The 12,868-nt window shown below is 44.4% G+C and overlaps 1 protein-coding gene across 1 annotated transcript in view; it reads right to left on the reverse strand.

Moving 5' to 3' along the window:
- The window catches only part of ADGRD1 (adhesion G protein-coupled receptor D1), a 1,126,805-nt gene that overhangs the window by 999,374 nt on the left and 114,563 nt on the right, over positions 1-12,868 (reverse strand). The window contains exon 4 of the mRNA XM_078666340.1: positions 6,589-6,702. Within this exon, the coding sequence (XP_078522466.1) occupies positions 6,589-6,688 (100 nt within the window). The 5' untranslated portion in view covers positions 6,689-6,702. The remainder of the gene's footprint in view (positions 1-6,588; positions 6,703-12,868) is intronic.

Below are 12,868 nucleotides of genomic sequence, written 5' to 3' on the forward strand. Positions count from 1 at the left end.
CATGCATAAGACAGAGAGCGGTGGTGACCAGTGCCTGGGGGAGATGCTTACGAGGGTGAGGAGCCATGCTACGAATCGACAGCGTGCAGAGAGTGGGTCTGGTCAAGACATCTAAAATGGCTGCCGTGCACGACAAAAGTGTGGCATTTCAAAAAAGGCAAGATGGCGCAGACAATGTTTTTCAACACTTCCTCATTTCCTTCGAATCGAACGTTAACAGACGTTGGGGCATATTACCAAAGTTAAGCGATATTTATCGCTAACGATGCTTACCAACCAATTTTTTACCACTAAGCATCGTCAGAAATTATCGAAGATAAACCTTACTATTATCAAGGTTTATCGCAAATGCGATAATAAACGGCCGCAATGCATGAATATCGCTAAAAACTCAGCGATATTCATGCATTACCGAGCTAATACTCTTAGCCATGTTATCCACCTCCCATTGGATAACATGGCTAAGAACTGCTCAGGGCAGGTGTTACTTTTTGGAGATATTCGCGCTTAGCGCGAATATCTCCAAAAGTTGGTAATAGGAGATAGATATCTTGCATGTTGTAATGCAAGTTATTGTGGTATATGGAACTCATACCATAATCTCTCAGGAAAGCAGAAACTGATCCTTTTGGGACCGCCTAAAAAGGCCTAGGGGGTGAGGAGTACTCTACTTTGCCCCCTTTTCACGTTCCGAACTATTTTATTTTACTCTCTTCTGTAATTACACAAAATACCAGCGATAAGATGCATCGGAGACACACAGTGAGAGAAAGGAGGCTGGAGATGAAGAAGACATGTCAAATACACATTGGAGATAATATAGTGGCAGAAGGGAAGTAAATATGAGTAAACTTACCATGTAACATAAAAATGTTGCACTCTATACTATAAGTCTCATTTTATACTACAATCACTTCGCTACAACCTCATAAATTAAAAATAAAAATAAATAATGTCTCAAACAATTTTTGATTTCTAAATATAAATTTATTCTTCAGAATTTTCTAAATTTGAAACAACTACTAACATGTCCTCATCAGTAATTTCCTCTTCAATCATCTCATCTGGAATCTCCTCATTAAAAGTCTGCAATGATGATTCTTGTAACTCTATGGTCTCCAAACACTCGATAAATTCGCCATCAAGAGATTGATCAAAAAAATCATTCAAGTCATCTCCTCCTTCTGACAATATTTCATTATTGGTGCTGTCAATTTCAATCAATGTAGTGGAATCATTCAAGTCATCTCCTCGTGACAATATTTCATTATTGGTGCTCTCAATTTCAATCAATGTAGTGGAATCATTCAAGTCATCTCCTCCTTGTGACAATATTTCATTATTGGTGCTGTCCATTTCAATCAATCTAATGGAATCATACAAGCCATCTCCTCCTTGTGACAATATTTCATTATTGGTGCTCTCAATTTCAATCAATGTAGTGGAATCATTCAAGTCATCTCCTTGTGACAATATTTCATTCTTGGTGCTGTCCATTTCAATCAATCTAATGGAATCATACAAGTCATGTCCTCCTTGTGACAATATTTCATTATTGGTGCTCTCAATTTCAATCAATGTAGTGGACAATTCAAAAGAAATTGCCACGGTCTCTTCATTGTGAGCCATTTTATTTTGAAATTGCTTGCTGTAAATTGCAGAAAAAAATAATCACTTTCATTTATCGTTTTTAGTAATACATAATATAAAACTAACTTCATCAAGTATTTAGTATAACAGAAGGACAGCAAATAAATAACAGAAAACATTTTTCAAATTATCTTCAAGTGTACAACATAGTTCCCCTTACAAATTAACAACTCACCTTTTTAAAAGTAGCAGAAGTGTTAGTACTGTGTAAATCAAACACCAGAAATTCACCACCAAAAATTCCTCACAAATGTACCTCAGACAGTAGTATCACAAAATGGCTGTGGTTTCCTCTCATTTGACATATATACATAACCAATTAACTTTCATCACACACAAATACAAAACCAAAGTAACATTTTAATTGGTTCTAAATTTCAACACTTTCAAATGTGTTTTCCCCATGCAATTTTCCATAGGACATTTACATACGTCTACAGCCTGAATGGCTGAACGGAATTACACCAAACTTGGCAAAATGGTACATCAAACCTAAGAGGTCAGGAAGGATCTACTATGCCCCCTTATGGTCATTTCCCCCTTCGCTTTGGCCTCCTCTTGTCTCTCAATCCTACCGAGGGACAAGATGGCGGCCGCTACGGACTGTTTGGAATGTTGACAGACGCCGGAGAACCAATCAGCTTCGCAAAGCTCCGTAACGCGAAAAGTACGCGAAGCGGAGCGCTGTTACAGATATATATCTTTTTTTCAACGTTAATTTCTCAAAATCCACTGGAGCACATATATTGAGACCTAGCAAAGGCACATCGGGCTACCAGTCCCTAATATTTTGCCAAGTTTCGTGCAAATCCATTCAGCCGTTCGATTATTATTATTTTGGGTTTTTTTTGCCCCGCGGGGCCCTTTTAAAACCTCCACATCAAACCTAGGGGGTCAGCGAGGATCTACTATGCCCCCTTATAGTTATTTCCCCCTTTGTTTTGACCTCCTCTTGTCTCTCGATCCTACCGAGAGACAAGATGGCGGCCGCTACGGACTGTTTGGAATGTTGACAGACGCCGGAGAACCAATCAGCTTCGCTTCACAAAGCTCCGTTGCGCGAAAAGTCCGCGAACCAGAGCGCTAACCGGTCCGCTGTTACAGATATATATCTTTTTTTAAACGTTAATTTCTCAAAATCCACTGGAGCACATATATTGAGACCTACAAAAGGCACATCGGGCTACCAGTCCCTACAATTTTGCCAAGTTTCGTGCAAATCCATTCAGCCGTTCGGGCTAAAAGTGAGGCCAACCGCCCTATGGAAAACTCAATGTTAAAAACACGTTTTGGGACCCCCCTTTTTTCTCGGCCCCCACTGGACGAACCCCCCCCAAATTTTCAAGGGCTGCTCAGAAACAAAATGTGCCATTTTCCTGAAAATTTCAGCCGATTCCGTCCACAAACGCCAAAGTTATTAGACATAGAATTTTCAAAAAACCCATAGAGAAAAAATCCTAACTATATATACCTACTGGCGACCGCCAGTAGGTAATATATATATATATATATATATATATATATATATATATATATATATATATATATATATTTCCATCACCAGCCTGGCTTGAGCAGTACTCTGCCCCTTTAGTCCCAGGAGCACAACAGCACTCAGGCTCCCACCTCCTACACCCGGTACCATTTCAAAGCTGCGGCAAGAAAGATGCTGGCCCTCCATCTGGATACAAGCAACTGGAAGTTTGATGGAACACTCTAGTCTAGATAAACATGTTTCACCAAAAGCCTTTCTCAAGAGAGGAGATGTACCAACATTCCATTTTCTGTTAAATGCATAATTATAAACACATAAACAAGACTGCGTGATGACAATAAAGAAAAAGTGTAAACACCATTACGCCTTAATAATGACAGACATAATTGGGCATATGCTAGAAACTGTCACAGAGGAGTCTGAAACACTGAACAGGATCCTCCAAGATGGCTGACCCTGAACAGGATGCGCCAAGATGGCCGACCCTGAAACTGTCACAGAGGAGTCTGAAACACTGAACAGGATCCTCCAAGATGGCTGACCCTGAACAGGATGCGCCAAGATGACCGACCCTGAAACTGTCACAGAGGAGTCTGAAACACTGAACAGGATCCTCCAATATGGCTGACCCTGAACAGGATGCGCCAAGATGGCTGACCCTGAAACTGTCACAGAGGAGTCTGAAACTCCCACAGTTCTGCACTGCTATTCAGCATCATTGCCAGTGCACCCCTGCTCCCATGGGATCTGCTTGCTATAGCCTAGAACCAATTCCTTTTTTTTTTTTTTTTTTTTTTTGAGCATCACTGTCCTTTTTTTTTCATTTTATTTTCTTGGTAATTCACATTTGCAGATACAAACAGAGAAAAAAAAGCAGTAACAAAAACGGAAAGGAACTTTTAGTAAATATAGCAAACAGTCAATTTAGGTGAATACATTAGCTTAAATAAAGCAGGAATACTAAGGATTTAGCAGAACAAGAAACAAGAAACATCAGCATGTGGAAAGAAAAAGAAAAAGAAGAAAAACTATAACAATTTTATACTGATTGCTCTCATTTATCCACAATCTCTATTGTCATTTTTCCAATTTTCAATTGGTTTCCAGATCTCGATACCACGTGTTCTTGACTTAGTTCCTTTACAGGCAAAAATCGCCTTCTCTTGATTATACATACCTAACAGCCGAGAGAGCCAAATCTGAAAGTTAGGGGGATCGGCATCCTTCCAACGGGCTGTTAATGTTATTCTATACACTGCTGTACCCAGGAAGAGAGCTACTTCTTCCGCCTTAGTGTGCCGCAGAGTGTTATCATAACCCAAAATATATAGGGTGGAAGATTCGGCTACTGGATGCCCAAACACTTCCTGACAGAACCCAGCAATCATTGTTCTGAGTACAAGTAGTTTGTCACATTCATACAGCATATGTAATAAATTTGCCGTTGTTTTGCCACACCTTGGACACTCCGAAGTAGTCCTTTTCCCCCAAGCGTATAGTTTGGCCGGAGTAAAATATAAATCATAGATAGTTTTATAGAGTTGGGCTTTCAGGTTAGCACACATAAACAGCTGTGATGATAGAATCAAAGACATGTCGATATCCACATTAGGGTTATTTAGCCTAGAACCAATTCCAATGTAACAAAGTTATGCCAAGTTTGATGTTAATCTACTCAGCAATTTTTGCTACTGCTGTGAACAGAATTTCCTATGAACGCTAAAATGAGAAAATACATCTTCCTTGCACCTCTTACCGTTTCTTCTCAAAACTGTATGAACATTGGCATGCCAGACCTTGGCTGACCATGCTAAGCAACAGCCAAATATGGAGCAAGTCCATCCAACAGGAAGGGGGAGGGACGGCCACGATTACATTTACACTTAAGGTTGAACCGTTGCAACCAGAGCCAGCTTCATGGGGGTGCGACTGGTGCAGAAGCACCTGGCGCCAAATTCAGAGGGCGCAGCATATAGAAATAACATATGGGTTTAAAAGTACATGCTGCCGAGCTCCTTGTGTGTCCAGCAGTTTTTACGCAACAATAAAAATGGCTGGGTGGATATGGTGATTAATGTTCCTGCTAAAAAGAGAGATCGGAGTTTTGTCTAGTGGCCGTTTTGACTCATAATAAAGTAGCGCAGAGGGGTGATGGGCCAGATGCAAAAAACGTGACCGATACAGACCACAGAACTGAGTGCAACTGAACTATGAATGCCCCAAAAAATTACAAAATGAAATGCATGTCAGAGAGGGGCTATGGAGAGATGAGGGGCACTGTTGGAGGGTGGTGGCGGCAAGGGACTCCGTAGAGAAGGAGGTCATTGGGGGGAATACCAAAAAATATTGTCTCAATGGGCGTCACTAGTGTCAAAGCCCGCCCGGGTTGCAACGGATCTTTAATCCTGCAAGTTATATGATGTCTTTACACCTGGAAGTTATACGATGTACTGTCCCTTCAAAACAACCTGTAGGCAGCCTTTATAGAATAGCGACTTTATCCATCTTGAAAGAATGGTTCCATATTGGTTTTCAATAACATGTCTCCTTCCCCTGAACTTTGACTCGTACACGCCCCCCGACCACCCATCTCCAAACACAGACACAAAAATGCATACCTGCCAACTTGAAGAGCAATCTCACTGTGTAAGGTGGGGGCGGGGTCTTGAAGGGGGCGGGGCTCATGCCGAGAAGTACCTACAAGGCTCTTTTGAACCCCACTCCGCCCCAAGCCTCCTCCTCCCTCCAAAAAAACATAGCTAGCTGAGGCTGCTGCCGAGGTCCTGGCGCGTTTTCACGCCCATTAACCCTTTTGCTGTGGCGGCTATTCCTCCGCAGTGCTAAGGGGCGGGGGTGGGGGGGTGGCGCTCCCACGCTGGTGACGGAACCGCTCCGTCACGCGCCTCGGGTGAGCTGTGCTTGTGACGGAGCGGTTCCTTCACGGCCCCGCCCGCTCAATAGAACGCGCCGCGCAGGCGCGAAATCAGCACCACGCAGGTGCGGCGAGCGGGCTGTGACAGAACCGCTCCGTCACCAGCACAGCCCACCCGAGGCGAGCTGGAAAACCACTATTTACACTGGTTTTCAGCTTGTTTTGTCTGCCACCATGTGATATCGACTCCTCCCCAGGAGTCTGTGTGATGGTAGTCGATATTGTGTGTCACACGGCAGCACCGTGTGAGTTGGCCGGTATGAAGATGAAACAATTAAAAACTCAGATGGAGTGAAAGAAATACCAACTTTGTGTAAAAAACAAGAAGAAATTTGAGTTAGGTGACAGCGAGGAAATGTGAAGACAAACGTGGAATATAAAGAGAGAGAGTTGAGAGAGAGAGAGATAAAGAGCAAGAGAATAAGAGAGGAAAGGAAACAACAGAGAAAAGAGACTAGGCGAGGTGAAAGAGAGACAGGGGACAACAGGCTTGGCGGGAGCAGATACTGACCTCTGAACCCGCACACCGTCAGGTTCGTAAGGCACGAGTTTCTGTAACTTCCGAAGTAAATGTAAGGCTTGGCCGTGAGGTACATACCCTGATTAACCATGCCCTCCAGGATATCTAGAGAAGAGAGAAAGTGTCAGAAACACATCATTTAACAGGTTAAAAATGCAAAAAGGAGATTTCTGTGGCAACGAAATATGAGGCATATTATCAAGAACAGGCGATAAAATTATCGCCGCTTTATTGGCAGGAAACTGCCGCTAAAGCGGCGATAATGGACTTGATAATATGTCCTTGTGAATTCCCGTAGCAGGCCAGGTTCTGGTGTTTTCAGCAAGCAAGAAGGTGTTGATATCTAAAGGCATTAGGCTTGCGCTGCATGTACATCAAAAATCAAAACTTGTGCATTTAGTGTAACAACAAACATAATAAAGACATTGTTCCAGGTACCCAGCTCATGATCACAAGCAGCTTAGAACACATGAACATAACGGGCCCATGAAGAGCTGGCTTGGGATTTCGGACACATCCCTGAGCACACATGAGGCACACACATTAAAGCCCTGTGGCATTATTGTCATTATTGTCTTGGACAGCTGGTTTCAAGCGTCTGGACCAGCGACCCACTGCAGACATTCCAAGATGGCTGACCCTGTACAGGATGTTCCAAGATGGCCGACCCTGAACAGGATGCTCCAAGATGGCTGACCCTGAACAGGATGTTTCAAGATGGCCGACCCTGAATAGGATGCTCCAAGATGGCCGACCCTGAACAGGATGTTCCTAGATGGCTGACCCTGAACAGGATGTCCCAAGATGGCCGACTCTGAACAGGATGTCCCAAGATGGCTGACCCTGAACAGGATGTTCCAAGATGGCCGACCCTGAACAGGATGTTCCAAGATGGCCAACTCTGAACAGGATGTTCCAAGATGGCTGACCCTGAACAGGATGTTCGAAAATGGCTGACCCTGAACAGGAGGTTCCAAGATGGCCGACCCTGAACAGGAAGTGCTACAGATCCAGGACTACACTGATTTACTGATCCTTCGGTGGTGTCCCAAGAACCCTCACTAATGTAGCACCTTGACCATGTCCAGGACAACGGTGCTAGGTTGCGCTGTGTGCCACATGGAAAAGAAATACACACAACTCACATACTTTCAGTATGTATGGTAGACACAAAGAGTACAGATATCAGGATACTCCGCACACACATGGAGTACGGTGGCCAGTCAACAAAACAACGCTGCACCCACAATGAGTGCGGCACTGTCCTGGGAATAGCGGACAGTGTTTTTTTTCTGATTGGAACGAAGAGTGGGGGCCATTTTTTTAGTGGTGGGGTCGATTTTGTTACTGGGGGCCAGTTTTGCAGCAGTGATCGGCCCCTGTGACAAAAGCAGGAGCAGTGTTTCTCACTCGCCCCCCAACGGGGTCGGTCTAACTGAATTGCTAGGGCTTTTTTGTGTTCCCAGTCCAACCCTGAAATGTGGACTCCGGGAGACCCCAAACGGATCATGGACACTCCACAATTGCTACAGGCGCAATGAGTACAGGTGCTGGGAGGGAATACTTCCACGCTGAGTGCAAACACTAGCGATCAGTGCCTCCACAAATGAGTGTGGCCTCAAGGCAACACTTCACTCACAGTGAGTATAGCCTCTATGTAGCACCACATGATCATTCGTACTTCAGAACCGACTACATCCAGATTGAATATAGGCTTTGGACCACACTACACACATACGGCGCATCATCATTAGATAGTATTGCACCTCCAGCGAGTATGGCCGCCATACAACCCTTGACCCTCAGAGAGTATTGTGATTAGGTGACACTACACTCATATCAAGAATGGCACATTGGGCGTGGATGGACTCTGGGGCACGCAGCAGGCACCGTGAGTAAGGATAATGACCATTAATATGTCTGTGTGGGACGCCAGCTACATTGTGGGGACCCAACCCCTGGATCCTTTTTCAGAAGCTTTGAGCGGGCAGAGGAGACAGGCCCCTCTGGTACTTTGAGCGCTATAAAGTGCTACACAGACACCAACTGCACAGGACGCCACCTACATTGTGGGAAACACCAGCCCCAGGATCCTTTTCAGAAGCTGTGCAAGGGCCGAGGAGGCGGGCCCCTCTGGTACTTCTTGCACCATGAAGTGCTACACAGACACCCACTGCGAGGGACTCACGTGAGACCGAGGGCAGGCCTATTTTCACCCGTCATCATCCGAAAGAGGTCAGGCTGACAAGCCTTTGACTCTAGCTTTCATGATATGCATGTCTCTTAAGGGAGAGAAATGACTAACCAACAAACTAAATGACTGGCTAACGGAGCCTTTATTGGAAGTACAACTGCTTTTGGGTCCCTAAAGAGAAACTGAGTTGACGATTGCTCAGGAGTCATAGTCCCAAATGACTCCAAAAGCAACTACATCAAAACCAGAGAAAATATTGTTATTGCCGGACTCACCTATAGAGCGACCAAGCAGTGACCGATGGGCTGGCCTGACCGGTAAGTGTGTGGGCTATTTCTTTGACTCTCTCTGGGCCCTTTTTATGGTCTCTTTGGATAGTTTTTACTGCTAATTTCCCTGATATCAAAATAAACCTTGATCAATTAGGAAAACACCCAATTCGCCTGAAGATGACTAAATTGGCGAACATGGCTCCAGACACAGGAACCTACCTAGGGAATCTGGCAATACGAACTTGAAGGATAAACCACGTTGTTTTATGGGACTCCTTGAGAACGTGTGCAATAAAGTGATATATGGACCAGGTTTGATTGGAGAACAAATCTCCCTTATAAAATTGGGTATGAACATAGGATTTATCTGGCCCTGAAGAAGCCCATAACTGGGCGAAATACGTTGGCTGCACAGACCTGTTGAGCAGTGTCTCAACCTCAACCTGGTGACAAGTAAGTACAGACTAGTCAAAAATGGTTCCATCTATTTGAGTTTTACAGACCTTACATCGGCATTTGACTGGGTGGAGAGAGGGAAACTATGGAAGAAAATGCTGGATTTGGGTATAGACACATCTTTAGTGCAATTCTTAGCACAAATGCATCAGGACGTGACTGGGCGGGTCAGTTATCGGGCAGACGGGGTACATACCTCTCCTATTATAATGACCAGAAAGGCACTTGGCATCATTTAGTTGAAACTAAGGTTAATAGTTTCAACCAAAACTTGGAGGCTTTGTTTAGGTTTACAAAGAAATTAGGATCCAGAGCTATTGACTCGATAATTAACATTTATAAGGCTCGCTCGTGCTCTGTAACCTCGGATGGGGCCGGATTGTGGGGCTGTTGCAATCTGTCTCTCCTTCAGGCCGTGGAGAATAATTTCCTTAGATGATTATTAACAGTGCCAAGTAGTCGCCCAATTTTTTTGTCACAATGAACTTGTTCTAACCCCTTTAACACACTGTATACAAATTGCTCCAACTTTGCTGTGGCATTCAGTATGGGCAAAGGAAGAGCCGACCCTTAATCGTACAATAATACTGGATCGCTTTAGCCTTGATCATATGCAGAAGATACTGTGGCTTAGTTACGTAAAAAGGCAGTTGGAGACAGTGGGGCTGGTGGATTGTTTTCATAACCCTGAACGAATTGCCAAGATTTCTAAAATCCAGCTGAAACAGGATCTTTTTCTTTTTTAAAGATGATCAGTGAGCACCCGGAGATAGGGATAAAGAGAGTTTGGGAATATTTGCCTTTAGTACATTCCCCATGTGTAGAGCCCTTTCTCTCTTTTTTCTTTTGCCATACGAAAATTTATCATCTTATTAGATTTAGGTCCAGCATCGCATATTCCCTGGTTTTTCATCCTCATAAAGTTTATCGCGATGCCGAACTTGAACCATGCCCGTGCGACGCTAAATCATCTCAGAACATGTTGCATTTGTTGTTCTTCTGTCGTCTCTACACTCAACCGAGGAGGGATTATACTATCCCTCTATTCAGACTCTTAAATATTAGGAAGTGTAGGTCGGCTTTTTATCATCTCCAGCTTTTGAACGACGAATACACATGAACTCCAGAAGAGACTCCAGCGGATCCAGAACACCTCAGCACGACTCATCCTGGACATCCCCCGCCGCAGCCACACCTGAGAGACCTGCACTGGCTCCGGTCAACAAGAGAATCACCTTCCGGCTCCTCACCCACGCACACAAAGCCCTACACAACCAAGGCCCAGGATACCTCAACAGCCGCCTCAACTTCTACGCTCCCAAACGCCAGCTTCGATCGACCAGCCACGCCCTCGCCGCCGTCCCCCGCATCCGAAGAGCCACCACAGGAGGAAGGTCCTTCTCCTACCTGGCCGCCAAGACTTGGAACTCCCTCCCGACCCACCTACGCCTGACCCAAGACCACCTCGCCTTCAGGAAGCAGCTCAAGACCTGGCTGTTCGAGCAGTAGCGGACCCCCTCCCCCCAGCGCCTTGAGACCCTCCGGGTGAGTAGTGCGCTATATAAGTGCTTTGATTGATTTGATTGATTAATGGTGTATAGATACATTTCTACTGCAGTCCGTCTACGAAATTTAGTTTTGGAAATGATTTTACCTATTCGTAAATGGCATTTTGGTTTTATTTTACCCTTAATGAACTGCCTCCAAGTATCATGTTTTTTGGGGTATATTGTATTGTTTTTAGCATTAATATTTGTATTGTCTGTGCACTAAATAATGATTACTGCCACAACATTTTAATCTTTGCCTCTTCTTATAAATGAGTGATTTACTGCTATGTGATTATGAATTTTTAATATTATAAATATTATTATTATATATTGTCTGGTTTTTTGTTTTAACTTTTTGACGTCTTCTTGTATGGTTGTGAAAAGAACTGAATAAAGAATATTTGACTGACTGACTGAACCCTCGAGTCATCTATTTTGACGGTATAATGGGCTTGCTACTATGCGTTATAGAATTCCAATAGAAGCCCAGGTTAGATGTTCAGGACATTAAAACCTGGGCTTCTTTTGGAATTCTATAACGCATATTAGCAAGTCCATTATCGCCGTTTACTGCCGCTAAAATGGCGGTAATTTTAACGAGGTTCTTGCTAATATGCCCCAGAGTTTTTAATTGAAGAAGTTGGGTCAGTAATTAATTGTGATTAAGCCCCTTTAAAGTGCCCAGTTAAAAAAAAAACTACAGCGAAAAATGTTAAACAAAAAGCATCACACGAGTCGTTCTCAAGCAATTTAGACAAATCACTAGTTCCAAAGGGTTCCTTAGTGGAAACAGAACCTCTGGGGACACCAGACACCCAGTCAGGGTGCCAAAGACCCCACATACCCTTTCAAGGAAACGTCATTGACGGGAACAGATCTGCGGGCAGCGGTGGAGAGGAAGGACCTGGAAGCGCTGCGATGTTGGGGAGGAGCTGAATGAATGAATGAGGATCTTATAAAGCGCTACTGTCACTCATAATTGGGCATCCTAGCGCTATGATGGGAACTACCAAAATCCCTTCCTAAGAAGTTAGAAACGTATATTAACCCCTTGCGTGCTCATGACGGAACCATTCCATCACGAGCCATGGTGGAGCTGTGCTGCCGACGGAATGGTTTCGTCACAGCCCGGCCGCCGTGCCTGCGCGGCGCAGATTCCGCACCTGCACTAAGCGTTCCATTGAGCGGGTAGGGCCGTGACGGAACCATTCCGTCACAATCACAGCGCCACCGCGGCTCGTGACGGAGTGGTTCCGTCACGAGCAGGGTGGCGCCGCGTGGCCCCCCTGCCCCCTAGCGGGTTAAGGAGTAACATAATGCATGAGGAGCAAGGAAGAGCCAAGATTTGGTTATTTTTTTGAAGATTTCAATGCCAACTAAAGGTAGATGTGGCATCTGCTGAAGGCCCTCTGCTTGTGGCAATATTGGAGCTAAAGGAAGAGATTAAGGAACGATTACAAATATTATCTGCCCTGGATAGTGCCAAAATTAAGATTGCAATAGTAGTGTGCCCCTCATGATGTGTGCTGGGAGTTGAAATAGTATAATTTACTATTCCAACTCCAGTGTGTGCAACAGTAGGGAAGGTGCTGGAGTTAACTCCAACACCCTCTACCCCCTGCAACAATCCTTTGGCGTTGCAATTCCATGCGTTGTAATGGCATGCGTTGTAACGCTTCCGTTGTAAAGGCTGTTTCCCGGTTGCAAGCATGTCAAAACCTTGGTCGACATTTATAGAGCGAAGAGTGTTTCTGTGGCTCCTTATGGTAGTGAGCTTTGGGCGTACACTAATGTGTCTT

The sequence above is a fragment of the Lissotriton helveticus genome, chromosome 11, assembly GCF_964261635.1.
Source record: "Lissotriton helveticus chromosome 11, aLisHel1.1, whole genome shotgun sequence".
In the NCBI taxonomy this organism is placed as follows: Eukaryota; Metazoa; Chordata; class Amphibia; order Caudata; family Salamandridae; genus Lissotriton; species Lissotriton helveticus.